This window comes from Corvus cornix, chromosome 22, assembly GCF_000738735.6.
Source record: "Corvus cornix cornix isolate S_Up_H32 chromosome 22, ASM73873v5, whole genome shotgun sequence".
Taxonomy (NCBI): domain Eukaryota; kingdom Metazoa; phylum Chordata; class Aves; order Passeriformes; family Corvidae; genus Corvus; species Corvus cornix.
The window spans coordinates 1,888,016-1,903,685 of record NC_046351.1 but is presented as its reverse complement, the minus strand read 5'-3'; the positions used below and the strand labels follow the sequence as shown (position 1 = coordinate 1,903,685).

The 15,670-nt window shown below is 55.8% G+C and overlaps 1 protein-coding gene across 1 annotated transcript in view; it reads left to right on the top strand.

The window, feature by feature from the left end:
• Positions 1-849: 849 nt before the first annotated feature.
• The window catches only part of PEBP4 (phosphatidylethanolamine binding protein 4), a 73,135-nt gene continuing 58,314 nt past the window's right edge, over positions 850-15,670 (top strand). The window contains exons 1-3 of the mRNA XM_039564438.1: positions 850-931; positions 1,680-1,807; positions 2,434-2,566. Coding sequence (XP_039420372.1) covers positions 1,686-1,807; positions 2,434-2,566 — 255 coding nt within the window. The 5' untranslated portion in view covers positions 850-931; positions 1,680-1,685. The remainder of the gene's footprint in view (positions 932-1,679; positions 1,808-2,433; positions 2,567-15,670) is intronic.

Below are 15,670 nucleotides of genomic sequence, written 5' to 3'. Positions count from 1 at the left end.
ATCCTTAAGGTCCTTCCCAACCCAAACCATTCCACGTTTTACCAGGAAAAATGTTTCCCTTGTCCCCATCTCCCCCTCTCCCGGTGTCCACCTCCCTGCCCTGCCGCCTCTTGTTCAACTTTTCAGCCATTTCTCCAAGGAAATTCCTGCTTTTCTCACCGTTTCTGGGCATTTCCTGCTCATCAGCAGCTTCACCTGGCGCTGGGGACCCCGAATTTTCAACGCCCCCCCCTCCATGTGACACCTCCAGGCTGCAAACCCCGCTCCGGGCGCTCCTGACTCAGCCAGCGCGGCATTCCTGGGAAAAGCCTGACTCACGTGAGCCCATTTGCCGGCTCAGGGCGCTAATTACGGGCTGTGCCCATCCCGGCAGCGTGGGAACGGGAGCCATTAAGCCCCTAAAAGCTCCCCGATCATTCCCAATCCATTAATGTTCCTAATTAGTTAAGCCCGGCGCCTCTTTCTCTCGCCGGGCTCGCTCGTGTTCCCGGAGCGCGCAGCCCCAGCTCCATTATGTAATGATCCCCTCGCTGCTCTCATCCCCGCTCCCAACTCACACCGGGCTTTTTAAATTCTATTTTATTTATTTTTCTAGTATATATATATATTTTATTCGCTCCTCATCCCGGAACCCACGAGGCGATGGAGGCGACGGGCAAATCCAAGTTGGGGTCACATCCTCCTCCCTCGTTAGCCCGGGCGGGTGCGGGGGTTGGGCTGGGCAGGACCCGGCGCCGTTGGGGGCGGGTGGGGGCGGTTGCCGGGGGGGTTAAAAGCCGTTGGCAGCTCCGGAGCCCCCGGCTGCCCCTTCCCCGGGCTCCGGCTTTCATTCCCGGTCCCTCCGTCCCTTCCTTCCAAGGAAACCATCTCCACGGCAACCTCAAACCTCCGGGCTCTGCCTCGGAGCTGCTCAGTCGTCCCCAGGACCTTGGTAAGTGGCTCGGCAGGGCCGGCCCTGGTGGCCCCCCCCCCGGCGGCCGTGGTGGCCCGTGGCTACCGGGTCCAGCGGTAGGTGAGGAGGTGAGGGCTGGCGCTGGGCTTGGCAGGGAGGTGGGGGACCCAACCTTGTGTCCCCGCGTCCTCCTCGAGGCTTTGTGTGACTTCAAAGTGGGCGGCCAGAGTTGTCCCCGTGCGGGAAAAGCGCCGGAGGGGTGGCTGGGTCAAGGTGCTGCTCCCCTGAGAGGACCTTGCCTCGGGTCGGGGACGTGTCCTGGAGTCCTGGCTGCTTGTGGGTCCTTGGTGATGGCCTTAGACAGCCCATGTCCACTCCTGATCCCGATTTTCCATGGTTTTGGGGAGAGCAGCAGGGCCAGCCCGTGGAGTTGGGGACTGTCCCCACCTGGAGCCGGGTTTGGAGCGCGCTGTCCCCGGGATCGCCGTGGTGGCACCACGTGGGCACATCCCCGGCGCCACGTGGAGGGGGACGAAGCCCCAGCCTGGTGGAAAAGGTTCCTCTGAGCTGTGGGGCCGTGCTGGGGGCTCAGGCCTTCCCAGCAGAGGAAACCCAGCCCATTCCTGGAATAAACGGGATTAAAGTTGCGGAGCTGGAGGAGGAAATGATGGGCAAGGATGGGGATGCTCTGCCTGGAACTGGTTTGGGCTGGGAGCTGAACTGGGGGGTGCTGGGGGGGAAGCGCTGGGTGCCAGCGGGGTGACCCTCGCTGTCCCCGTGTCCCCAGGGCAGGATGAAGCTGCTGGCAGCCGTGCTGGTGGCGCTCAGCCTGCTCCTCCCCGGAGCCTGGGGCAGCGAGGCCTCCCGGACCTGCATCTTCCAGACCCTCAGCGAGTCCGACAGCGAATTCTGCAGGTGAGCGACGCTCCGTGGCCTCTGCCACCCCCTTGGTGTCCCCTGTGTGACCTCCCGGCACATCCCAGTGTCGCCTTCGCTGTTTTCCTGCTTCTGCCGGGAATCTGGGATGTCTCTGGAGTTGTTCCCTGTCGTGCAGAGGCTTTGGGGGTGACTTTTGCAGCATCAGGGATGGCTGATGTTTTCCATGGAAAACTTCAGGGGAAGGAGGCTGATGTTTTCCATGGAAAACTTCAGGGGAAGGAGGCTGCTTTTCCACAGAATCCTGGGATGGTTTGAGTGGGAAGGGGCCTTAAAACCCATCCAGTTCCAACCCCAGCACCTCCCACTGTCCCAGGCTGCTCCAAGCCCAGTCCAACCTGGCCTTGGGCACTTCCAGGGATCCAGGGGCAGCCACAGCTGCTCTGGGAATTCCATCCCAGCCCCTCCCCAGCTCACAGCCAGGAATTCCTTCCCAAAATCTGCTGAACCCCTTGGCAGAGGGAGCAGAGCCTGAGCTTCTGCTCTTCCACCTCTGCATCCCTCAGCTCCTTCCCAGCACCCCAACCCCATCCCGAGCCTGACCTGGCTCCCACCTGCATTCCCACCTCCTCCTCCTCATTTTGCTCCCTCTTCCCTTTTTCCAGGGGGGATTTGGAAGTCATCTACCCCGAGGTGGGCGACGTGAGCTGCTCCTACATCCCCAAGTGCCACGGGTACCGCCGGCAGCTCAGCCACGAGTGGGGCAAGCCCCGCGTCCGCTACCCATGGGCTAAGAAGGTGAGGCCCCGCTCCGGCTTCTCCACATTCCCAAAGGTGGCACCAGGAATTTCCTGGGATCAGGGTGACTTTTTCTAGCTTTTTTTTTTTCCCCCCTGCATGTCCTCATTGATTCAGGGGTTTGGTTGGAGGCTGAGCTGTGGATAAATGGGATTGCCTTTTTTTTTCTGACATTTTTGTCATTTATTTTTATTTTTTCCTACACTGTGGCCATTAAATCACCTTTTCCCACATTCAGGTATTTTTTTTACTGCCCTGAAACCACTTTTATATCTTTTTTTTGTTACGTTGACCATTTACTAAATATCTTTTTCCACATTGCACCCATTTTGCAGCTATTCCAGCCATGCTGTAGCCACTTAATAAATTATTTTCACCATATCCCCACTTTTCAATTAAGAATATTTCCTGCATCGTAACCATCATTTCCCCTATAAGTGCAGCCGTTTATAATTTTCCCTACATTCACTTTTAAAACAATTAATTAAAAGTTTTTATATACTGTGACCATTTAATTAAGTGGCCAGAAGGTAGCAAAGAAATTAATTTATTTTTTTTCTGCTACACGTGGCCACTTAATCATTTAAATTTTTTTCTATTTGTGGCCTCCTAATGATTTGATTTTTTTACTCCGTCATGGCTATTTTTACAAAAGGAATTAAATGGCCACAATGAAGGAAAAATAGGAATGAAGTGGCCACATGTGGAGAAAATTTTAATTAATTTTATTTCTACGTTGTGGCCACTGAATATTTATATTTTTTTCTACCTTTTGGCCATTTCAATTTTGTTTCCTCTATTTCGGCCACTTAATTTTTTTGGGTATTCTGACCACGGATTTTTCACTCCATTGCGGCCGTTTCATTTTTTACCCCAGCTCAGCCCCAAAAAAATTCAATTTAACATTTTTCCGCTGAGGATTTTATTTTTGCAATTTTTTAGTCGACTTTCCAAAGCCATCCCGCTCTCGGGCCGGGCTCTGGGCTCTCCTGCCGATGGATCCCGATGGAATTTGGGATCGGGGAGGGGGGGGGGGGGGGGGGGGGGGGAGCTGCCGCTGCTGCTGTTTCCCTGCTGTCACCACCAGGTGGCAGCATTGAACCGCCCGAGCTCCAGCGCCGCCCGCGCTGGGATTCACTGGGAGCGCTGGGATTCACTGGGAGCGCTGGGATTCACTGGGAGCGCTGGGATTCACTGGGAGCGCTGGGATTCACTGGGAGCGCCGGCATCTCCGGGAGCTGTGCTGGGGTGCCGCGGGCGGGGGGAGGGGACAATAACCGGGCTGACACGGGGATCTTTTGGGGGACACCCTGCGCCGTGCTGTGGTCCCAAAGCCGTCCCGGGATGCGGCGGCGTCTCGTAGCGTGCCCGAATCCCAGTGAAATCCTCGCTAGCACCCCAAAAAGCGCCATATCCCAATCATTTCCATAATTCCCATGGCCAGCTGCAGCCCTGGGAGCTGGTAAGGGAGGTCTCAGCTCTGGTGGCATTACCTCGGAGCGGGAGCAATCCGTTTTTCCGGCTCTTCCGCGCCGTCTGGGAAGTCTCTTCCCCCTGCGGATCACATGGTTGGAAGTAGAACTTTTCCTTAAAGACGTCTGATTCTTCCAAAATAATCCCCCTTCTCGGCGGAGGCTGCAGCACGCGGACCCATCCCCAGCTTTCCAGGAGTTTGAAGTTTCCTAGGAACGTGGGCAGTTGTTTTTCCTTTAATTTTAGTCCTGGAAAGCCAAACAGGGCCAGGAGAAGGGAAGGGACTCTCCGAGATGGTGCCGTGGGCTGTGGGAAGGATTCTGGGGACAAGAGCCAGACCCTTCCGGGCTGTGCCAGCGGGATGCGGGCTGTGCATCCCGGAATCCGCCCAGAGCAGGGAAGGGAATCCGCCCTGGAGGAGCTGGGGGGTGTCACCTGTTTATTTTGGGGTGGGATTCCAGCTGTGGCTCGGGGCGGGGGGTGGCAGGTCCCCGGGGAGCCCCTGGCACGGCCGGCGGCTCCCGCTGGCATCGGGAATGGCTCCGCTGATGGATTTGGCAGCGTTTCCTTCCAAGACATCTCGGCACATCTTGCGCTGAGGCGGCATCTGAGGACACGGGGCCCTGCCGCTTCCCGGGCTTTGTGGTGGGATTCTCCTCTGGCCGTCCCCAAAACCGGCTCCACACAGCTGGGAATGACCCAGCTGCAGTATCCAAACTGGGAATTCATCTGGGGAAGGGGCTGGGTGGCCTTAAACCCATCACAGCCAGCTGGCTCTGAATTTCTTCAGGGTTTTATAAAATAGGAATATACAATTTTGATAGGAATATACAATTTTCTTACTCCTGAACCTCTAAGGATGCTTTGGGATAATATTTTTCCCTCCTAAACTCACCCTAAATTGAGTGGGAACAAGAGCTGTGCCAGGGTTGGGGCGTGAGAGTTGTTTTTGTGCTTTATGGGGGTATTTCTAAACCCAGGAAATTTGATTATTCCTCATTTATTCCCAAGTGAGAGCGGGAAACTCTGGCAGAGCGAGGTTCTCTCCATCTCCCTGCGGTGCTCCAGTGGGATGCTCCGGCTCAGTGATCCTGGATGGGGTGGGCAGGGCTGGCTGAAGGGCTGGAGATGCTTTTCCCAGCCAAATCCGTGGCAGAAAATCTTGGGGTTTGAGGATGCAAACTTGTGTAGGAAGTGTCGGCTCTCTGTGGAACACTTTGTCTCTTCAAGAAAAACAACCACCAAAAAAGCCAAATGCGGAGTGTTTGTTTTTCTCTCCAGAAATATTTATCAGTTTTCCGAAGGTGGGGGGAAGGGGGAGGGGGGGGGGATGGGAGGTTTCCCATCCTCGTCCCAGATCTTTGGGGTGGGTTTGGGGGTCACCTTTGTGCCCCAAAGTCCCTCCCCGCAGCCTCGATGCTCCTCAGTGAAGGAACATCGATGGTTTGGGGTGAAGGAGTTGAAAGTGGGGTGGCATCTTGCAAAGCTGAGCTCTGATGGCAGCAGAGCCTGGCCTGGGGGACTTTAATGCATCGTTTTAGGGTGGATTTTAATATTTTGTGGTGTTTATCCAGTTTAAATTCCGAGCTGTCTGATCCAGCTTTAGAAAACATCAATTCACTGCTCAAAACCCCATTTTTGGGCAGTTTTTAGTGCTGTGAGGGCACCTGTTGTGTGTGGCTGCACCTCTGTGAGCAACAGGCTCGGGGAAAGGTGTCAGGGATGCACTGCCGGGGATGGGAGAGGGGTTATGGATGGCTTGGATACCCTGGAAAAGCTTTAATTGCTCTGTCCTGGTGGGGAGAGGTCTGGGAATGTCTGGAGATGCAGCCCTGGGGTGTTCAGGATGCTGAATCCATGGGAGATGAGCCCTGGGATGTTCTGGATGCTGAATCCATGGGAGATGAGCCCTGGAATGTTCCGGATGCTGAATCCATGGGAGATGAGCCCTGGGATGTTCAGGATGCTGAATCCATGGGAGATGAGCCCTGGGATGTTCCATCCATGGGAGATGAGCCCTGGGGAGTTCAGGGTCTTTGATCCAGAGATCAGCCCTGGGAAGTTCAGGATGCTCCATCCATGGGAGATCAGCCCTGGGATGTTCCATCCATGGGAGATGCAGCCCTGGAATGATCAGGGTATTTTATCCATGGGAGATCAACCCTGGGAAGTTCAGGGTCTTTGATCCACGGGAGATCAGCCCTGGGATGCTCCATCCACAGGAGATCAGCCCTGGGATGTTCCATCCATTGAAGATCAGACCCGGGAAGTTCAGGATGCTCCATCCATGGGAGATCAGCCCTGGGATGCTCCATCCACAGGAGATCAGCCCTGGGATGCTCCATCCATTGAAGATCAGACCCGGGAAGTTCAGGATGCTCCATCCATGGGAGATCAGCCCTGGGATGCTCCATCCTCACTGGGAAACTCTCCTGAACACATCCCAATCCCCCTTTGGGTCCCACTGGACCTCGATACCCCAAACATCCAAGCACACCCACAGCACCTTCCCAAAATCCCCAACTGAGGAGCTGCTGGAGGCCCTTTCCCAGACCGAGGAAGCGGGACAACATCTGGAGCGACGGGAAGCGCGTCCTCCTCGTCCTGCCTCGATATTGCTTTGCTCAAGCAAAAATAAATTGGAAAAGAAAATTGGGCCCTCGCACCAATTTGGGGCAGTTTCTCGATTGTGCAGCGAAGCAAAGCCCCCGACGGTGATGGATCGCTGCATTAACCCGAGGCCGCGTGCCCTGATTCCCTTTTATTACCACTCGTGGTGGCAGACAGAAAAACAGATTACGCCGGAGATCAAATCGATAGGAACTTTATTTGCTGGCCTTTTAAAAACATATTTCGGGGCTTTATAAAAACATACGGCAGATGCCAGGGATGGGCCTTGTCTCCTCGTTAAAAAGCAATTTACCTGCGCTGGAGCCGCTACCTTTTACCTGCTCCTCCAGGTTTGTTTTCAGCCTGAGGTTTGACAGCTTCCTTAGAGGCTTCTTTCAGCTGTGCCATCAGGTTTTTTAAGGATATGGGAAGGAATTGGATTTTTTTTTTTTTCCCCCCAGACAAAATCTAGAAATAAAATGGGGGTTTTTTTAGGGTTCCTACCCCAAACCCGACTTTTTTAAACTTGGTTTTGGAAGAAACCAATCCGAGCAGCCAATTTGCACAACCCTGAGCTGAACTCCTTCCTGCTGCTCCACAGCTCACTGGGATACAGGCATTCCCATGCTGGAATGAGCTGGGGCTGGAGCTGGAAAAGCTCCCCCCAGCTGTGGGAGCCGTGGGATGAGACTCTCGGGGGCGGCTTTGAGCTTCACCCAGCAGCTTTTTGGGCCTGGACCCATAACCAGCACCCAGGGCTGCTGCTGTGGGGCTGGAGGGGTCCTGCTGTGCCTTTGGGAATCGGAGCTCAGGGAGGGAAGAGCAGGAGAAGGAGCTGCTCCCAGGAATCCACGGAAAGTCCACCCTGGTTCTGTCGCAGCCTTGTCCCCGATTGTCCCCCTTTTGTGAAGCGCTTGGTGGCCTGGCTGGGGACAGGCCTGATTTATGAAGGGTTCTGTGCTCCGGGGGCTGGATCCCATTATTTGGGCAATCACTGGTGTGAGGAAATTCATTAATCTTAACAAAGGCAAGGGCAGCTCTGCTCCATCTCCTCCTCCCCGGGCTGGAGGTGCTGCAGCGGTGGCAGGAGGGGACAAGGCGCAGCTGGCTGGGGAGGGACCTTTTCGTGGCACTCAGGTTCCATCCGAGCCTGGTTTCAGAGGGTGGTTTTGAAGCAGAAGATTCCTGACAGTTTGTGTATCCCTGCTGGCTCGTGGAGCCGTCTGGAGCTGAGGAGCCACCAGCTCGGTTTTCTCCCTCTCTCAATCCTGTCTGGGCTCCTCAGAAACAATGGGCCAACATTCCTTCCCGCTGCTGTCAGCCCGAGATTCCCGGGATTAGCCCAAGCCCCCGGTGATGAGCCCCTCCCTCGCTCTGGCCCCGCTGGGTTGGGTTCCCATGGCCCGGGACGGCTCGGTGGCATTCCAGCATCCCGCACTTCAGAGAGGGAATGGTTTGAGGGATCTGAGTTTCCAGAGGGCCTCTCTGAGGGCTTTAGAGTTGGGCGGCAAAGCCAAAATAAATGTGTGTGCCGAGGGCTCTCCGTGCTGCCTCAGCCCTGTCCTCTGCTGACCCCCCCACCGCTGCTTCCATGCGGGATTGACTCGGGATGTGACCCCTCTGAGCCAAGCACTGCTTGAATTCCCACCTTTTGGAGAAGCACAGGAGGGTTTTCCCCTCGCTGGGAATGGCCGGAGTGGTTTAACAACATCACAGGAGCTGTCATCCCCCAGCAGGCCCTCGTCCCAGCAGAGGGGACCGGCGGGCAGCTGGTGCTGCGCGCCAGGGGAGCCGCATTCCATGAGCAATCCTGGCAGGAATGTCACTTCTCATCCGTCTCCTGACCTCGCCGTTCGCCGGACCTTTAACCATCCCGGACAAACAACGTTCCCCTGGAGGCAGGAGGGCCAAGAAGCACCTCCAGGTCATCCCCGTGCGCCGGCACCTCCCGCTCGCTCCTCGGTTTTTCAGCAGCAAAAACGTTTGAAGGCTCCGCAGATTTTTTTCCCTTTGATCCCTGTAAACACTATACAGTAATCAAAGTTTAAGCTGCTTTGGGTGAAATAATTGCTTAACAATCATATAAGACAAAGTGATTCAACAAATGACAATTAGGACTTGTGATCTACGGAACAGATGCATTCAGTGTAGCATATTATAATGTGCTAATAGGAGATTGACAGCACAATAATAGGAGAGAACAGCCACTCAGCCTATAATTCCCAACCAAATGTGAGGCTGTCCACAGAGCTCAAATCCGAACAGGCTGTAAAATTAGAGGTAAGAAGGCACAAGTTTCACAAAGACTCATTAGCAGGTTGGCTGTGAATTTCCAAGGAAGGGGGGAAAATTCCTGCTGGAGGATTTGCTCGCGAAAGGAAGGAAGGAAGGAAGGGGAGGGAGGGGGGGACCTCAACCTCCGCACGTTGGGAATGAGTAACCTGTGTCACACTGGGCTCCAACAGGCTGGAGCTGCCGCTGTTGCCGGATGCCAGCCAGGTTTTGGAGCGGAGGGTGGCTCCCGTGCCGTGGCAGCATCCGGATCCCGCTGCCAGGGGTTGGGAAGCGTCGCTCGGTGTCACCGTTCCGCGGGGGACGCGCGGAGCCGCCGACGGTGTGAAGGACCAAATGAAATTAAGGCTGATATGAGCACGGAGCTCCACCGGGCATTCCCGACGGGAATTGGGCACTTCCCAAGCCTTAAATGATACTGATGGGTGACAGGGGCACCCTTTAGCCCTGTCCATGGGAATTAAGGCTTGTGCTGCTCTTCTCTTTGGGGACATCGGGGGACGGGGACGTGTGCGGGAGTGGAGCTGTCAATCTCCACGGCCCCGGCACGTGCAGAGGCAGGAGCTGGGATCCATCCCTGAGCCCCTCCGCACCCTGGGATAACGTTCTCTGTGTGTGCCGCTCTCTCCTCTCTGCTTCCCCAGCAGCTTTGGAAGCAGAGAGATCAAAGGAACTTAAATTTCCAGCTCTGGTGACAAACCAGATTTTTCAGCTCGTCTCGTCCTTCCCGTGCCCCGTGCACGTGTTCCACCAGCATGGAATTTGGCCATGGTTTATTATGAAATAAACATGCCAGGAAATGCACTTTTTGTGCATGGGGGAGGATGGGAAGGTTTGGTAATTAAAACTTCCATCCATCAACGCTTTGCTCCCAGAGATAATTGTGCTGCTCCCGCAGATGTATGTTTTGTATGGAATTAACCGGTGGAAATTGGAGCTGGTGTGTCTGAGGGCATGGGATGTGCCATGGGCTGTCCAGAATTCCACTGGAATATCCTGGGGAAGGTGTGATCGTGCTCTGGTTGGGAATTTGTTGGGAATTTGGCCTTTTTGTCCCCGTTTATTGCACGGGCAAGTGCTTCATATCCACTTTATTTTCGCCTGCTACTCCCAAAACTGCAGGGATGCACCTGCCAGGTGGGGCTGGCATAAAAAATAGGGATTTTCCACAAATTTTATTAATTGCAGAGCCAGACTGTGTTGTAGAAACAGATGAATCCGTTGAAAACAACCTGATTCTTCTTTCCCCCTGCCCCTTCTTCGGGATTTTCCCGGGATGCCACAGCCTGTGATGTGCCAGCGTGGGCGTCGGGCACTCGGAATTTCAGAGCCTTTAGCTGAGGTGACACCGGAGAAAAAGCCACAAAGATCCCTCCCCTCATCCCAACTCCACGATTTATTTTTGAGGAGACCCTCGGGAAGCGCTGCCCCCACAGAGCCTGGAGCCAGAAGGCAGAGCCCGTCTGGGTTTCAGAGCTCCCACGGGGGGCTCGATGGCAGATCAATGAGCCCCGTGGGGACCCGTCACCCTCGTGGTGTCTCCTGACATCCCCCAGACCCGCCTGGGCTTTTTCAGAAGGAATTAACGGCGCTTTGGGTGGGCAGGAGGGTTGATAGCAGCAGGCAGGTTCCTCCCGATGCTCCTGGCGCTTGAAAATTGAATTTGTGGGGTTTGGAATTGTGTTTAATCGTGGGGGAGCTGGGCATGGCTCCTCTTCATCTTCCTCATCTCCCTGGCATCCTCCTCGTCCCCCCAGCAGCCTCCCCAGCTCCTCCTGATTCCGTGGTGGGCCCCTGCTCCACAGCTCTGGCCTCGGACTTGGCTTAGGCTGGAAAAGGCTCTGGAACCTCTGGAATACCGGGCTGGGTGGATTGGGGGAGGGGGCTCTCTCTGCTCAGTCACTCTCCCCGTTCCAGGCAGGTGTTGCTCTCCCTGATTTTCAGAGGGCTCTGGGAGCGGCCAGGCTCTCCTGGGTTTCTCTGGGATGTGACAAGGATGAAAATCTGGGAATTGGGAATTGCTGGGTGGAGGGCAGTGAGGTGTGGGAGAGGTGTTGGCCTGGCAAACACACCCTGACCCTGCTGCCACCCTCCCGTGGGATTATCCCAGCAGCTCCCAGCCCGTCTCTGGCATCTGGGATGCCTCCAGCCTGCTCTGAGCCCGAGTTTTGGCAGCGGCCGCCCTTTGGCAGCCCTTGCCAAGGCCCTTCCTGGCAGGGAATCCTGCTCCGTCCTGCTCTGCCACTCCAGCCGCACTTCCCAAACATCACCTCCCACTCCAGGGAGCATCCCGGGGAGCTCAGCCTCACCCCTGGCCTCGGAGCATCATTCCCGGGAGCCTTCCCTCCTCCCCTGCAGCATCTTCCCGGTGCCTCCCCGTCAGCACAGGAGCCTTTTTTTTTCCATGGATGAGTAATTCCTCCCAATTTGGGGGCTCCTTCCTGCGCTGTAACAACCCCGAGCTCGCGCCTGCCTTTTTCCAGCTGCCAATCTGCAGCAGAAATTCCCTTTTTTTTTTTTTTTTTCCTTTCCCCTTTTCCCTTTTCCCGGCGGGGGGGGAGGTGGGGGGATCTCGGTTATACAATCCGGGCTTGGGGCGACTATTTTGGATCCCTCCTTCCTGCCTCCAAACTGCAGCTCCGAATGTGACAAGTTACAAAACACTTGAGTCATTTCTCTCTCTCTCTCTCTCTCTCCTCTCTCTCTCTCGAGCGCTGCCTTTTTCCCCCACCAGGGTTTGGGTTGGTTTAAAGGGAAAAGAAGAAGAAAAAAAAAAAAGCAGCGGGATGAGGATGAGGATGGGGATGGGGATGAGGATGAGGAAGGGGGGGGAAAAGGCGGCTCCCAGCGTTCCCTCCCAGCCCGGGGGGCTGCGGGCAGCCCCCCACGCAGGGGAACTCGCGGGGTGTTTATGTAAGATGCTCATGTTCTGCTGAGCTGCAGCGAGAGCTGTTGTCGATTCCCAGGAAAACCCACGCTGCCCACGTAGGATCTCCCGAGCAGGGTTGTGTAACGGGGAGCCAGGCAGCCGGGGGGGCGGGGGGGGGGTCGGGAGATCCTGCCTGAGGCGGGGAGGGGGGGGTGGAAAGCGGGGATAGATGGAATTTGGAGGAGTGGGAAAAGTCCGGCTGCTGGGATGTGCTGCGGGTGCCTCGCCAGGAGGGTGCGGGGTGCTCAGGGGGTCGTGCCCCGGGCTGGTCTCAGCTCTCAGCACAGATTTGGAATGAATTGAGTCACTGGGTGACTTCCCAGCAGCCCCGTTTCCTTGGATCTCGGGAGAAAAGGGATTTTTGTGATGAGATTCGGTGTTGGACTCGAGGAAAACATCACTGATGTCGGCTTGATGGAGGAGGTGGCCTGATCCTGAGCGCTCCCGGAGCTCGTGGGATCATCACAAGGGGAGGGTCAGGCTGGAGATCGGCAGGAATTCCCTCGTGGGAAGGGAGGTTTGGAGTCCCCGTCCCTGCAGGTGTCCAAGGAAGGGCTGGATGTGGCACTCAGGGCCCCGCACTGGTGGCAAGGTTGGGCTCGGTGATCCTGGAGCTCTTTTCCAACCTGAATGATCCCACGATTTGGGGGAAATTCTCTCATTTCCCACTGTCCCCCGTGGATTCACATCACCAGCCTCAATATCCGAGCTGGGGCCACATCCACAGCTCCGAAATCGCCATTTCAGTGCTTTTTTCTCTAAATACCAAAAATCCAGGAGCGCTGGTGGCTTGTGCTGCTCCAGCCCTCTCGGGGTGCTGGGATCGGAGTTGTGAGTGCAGCGTTACATTTTTATCCCTATTTATTCATGCAGAACAGAGGCGCGGGGCGAGGCGCCCTGCTCGGGAGTGCTGCTCTCCATGAGAACGCTCCTTCATTTCCATCCTCCCTCCTTCCCCACAACTGAATTTACCCGGGTTATTTTTATTCCTCATGTGTATTTTTAATTAAAAAAAAAAAAATTAAAAAGAAATGTTGGGGGAAGGGGAGGAGAAGAGAAAAAAATAATTAAAAAAAAAAACCCCAACCCAACCATTACCACCCGATTAAATTCACCTTATTTTTACTTCCATTCAAATTTCCCCTCCAGAATTTTGATAAGCCGGGGAAAAAAAATGAGGCGGACAAGGGAGCTTCACCCGAAGGGAGAGCCGAGGCCCGGGGATGAGGGGGAGGAATGTGTTTTGGGGCAAAGAGTAAGTTTAGAACTATTTTTCTCTTAACTGGAGCACTTAGCTGCGCTGCAAGCCATTCATCTTGTGCTTTAATAACTCGTTCTCCCTGCAAGATGGGCTATCGCAGCCCTGGATATTGCTTTTCTTGGGATCCAGGATCAAAGATGGATCTGCTTCCTCTAATAAAACACGTTTTCATTGGAATTGAGATGATTTTCCACGCACTGCTTTTCCCCTTTAGTTTGGGTGCTGAGCTCTTCTTTGCCCCGAATCCCTCTTGCTGGCCTGGAATTTGTTTATTTTCCCTTCCCAAACGACAGAAATAGAAATTCCCTCATTTTCCCCCATCCCAGGGGTGCTCCAGGTGCTGCCATTTGCCTTGGGCCACCTCTACTCAATGGATAAATCAGATATTTACGATTTATAGAGGATATTTTCCACCCAGGGGGTCTGTCCTGCTGTGGGAGCTGATGCATTTTGGGGGTATCACGGCGTTTGTGACCGTTTTATCCTTTTCCTGCCACTTTTTTATCAACAACTCATCCCCCGGAGCAAACATTTCCCCGTGCAGCAGCTTGTGCTTGTCCCCCGGGGGCTCTGACGAGTTTGCAGGGCCTCGAGGCCGGGCCGGGGAAGGAGGCTGGGAGCGTTTGGAATCCTGGAAGGTTTTTTCCGGGAGCAGAGGGAGCTCTCGGCTCGCGGCTCCGCCGCTTCCCCGGCGCCGCCTCGCCGGGGTTCAAATCCTGAAACAAAACTTGTCCCTTTCATGTTCCCCTCGCCCGACTGTCTCTTAACTACGCATTTGATCTCGGCATCTCCGCGAGAAGGTTCAGAGCCTGAGCAGGGATTAATGGGAAGCGGGAATTAATGGGAATTAAGCGGCGGATCAAAGCGGCCGCGTGGCGGGCGGCGTTCGGGGGGCCGGCAGCGGCGGTGGCCGTGGGGGCGACGCTCCGGGGTGGCTACCGGGGGACACAGGGGGCACGGGGAGGTGGCTCCCGGTGCCCTCGCCTCCAGCGGAGCACGGGGTGAAGGCACCCGGCGGAGGGTCCGTGTCCCGCTGCAAGGGACTGTCACCTCCGTGCCAGCCCTTGGGGGGGCTCGTGGCTTTCCCTCCAGGGGTTTTCCAGAGTTCGGGAATGCTGGAGGCTGCCACGCTTCCCGCAGCGCCGGAGCCCACGGGCGAGCGGCGGGAATTCCCTGGTTAAACAAATATTTGGGGAGTGGGAAGGGGGGGGAGCAGCGCTGCTGAGGCCCCCAAAATGCTGAGCCCCCCCAAAATGCTGAGCCCCCCCCAATGCTGAGCCCCCCCAAAATGCTGCAACCCCGCAAAATTCTGAGCCTCCCAAAATGCTGAGCCCCCCAAAATGCTGAGCCCCCCCAAAATGCTGCAACCCCGCAAAATTCTGAGCCTCCCAAAATGCTGAGCCCGCCAAAATGTTGAGCCCCCCAAAGTGCTGAGCCCCTCAAAGTGCTGAGCCCCCCCAAAATGCTGAGCCCCCCAAAATACTGCAACCCCGCAAAATTCTGAGCCTCCCAAAATTCTGAGCCCCCCCAAAATGCTGAGCCTCCCAAAGTGCTGAGCCCCCCCAAAATGCTGAGCCCCCCAAGGTGCTGGGCCCCTCAAAGTGCTGAGCCCCCCCAAAATGCTGAGCCCCCAAAATGCTGAGCCCCCAAAGTGCTGAGCCCCCCAAATTACTGCAACCCCGCAAAATTCTGAGCCTCCCCAAATACTGAGCCCCCCCAAAATTCTGAGCCTCCCAAAGTGCTGAGCCCGCCAAAATGCTGAGCCCCCCAAAATGCTGAGCCTCCCCAAATGCTGAGCCCCCCAAAATACTGCAACCCCGCAAAATTCTGAGCCTCCCAAAATGCTGAGCCCCCAAAATTCTGAGCCCCCCAAAGTGCTGAGCCCACCAAAATGCTGAGCCCCCCAAAGTGCTGAGCCCCACAAACTGCTGCAGACCCCTAAGATGCTGCAGCCCCCCAAAATGCTGCAGCCCCTTGAGATACTTCAGCCCCCAAAATTCTGCAGCCCCCCAAGACACCGAGCCCTCCCATCCTGCTGAGGCCCCCAAAATGCTGCAGCCCCCCATGATCCTGCAGCCCCCCAAGATGCTGAGCCCTCCAAAATTCTGCAGACCCCAAATGCTGCAGCCCCTTGAGATGCTTCAGCCCCTCAAATGGCTGCAATCCCTTAGGATTCTGCAGCCCCCTCCAAAATTCTGCACCCCCAAGATGCTGCCCAGCCCCTTCCCCAGCACTCACAGCCCAGAGGGAGGATGATGGCGGAGCCAGGATGAGCCTGGGGTGGGAGCAGCGTCTTACACCCACCAGATTTGCAAAATCAGAGTTTTTCTCCACTAAACTCCCACCTGGACCCGGCTGTTTTGGGAGGATAATCCCGGGTGGGAGTAGGGGGCACGTGCCAGCTCCGGGGTCAGGATTGAGTTCTCCTCAAGGCTTTGCCCTGGTTTGTGGTGCAGCTGCTGGACCTCGTCCTGTCCTCGCTGCTCCCGGGAGTTCTCCCAGCTCAGGGAGCGGCAGGTCACGCACAGCCGAGGGATTT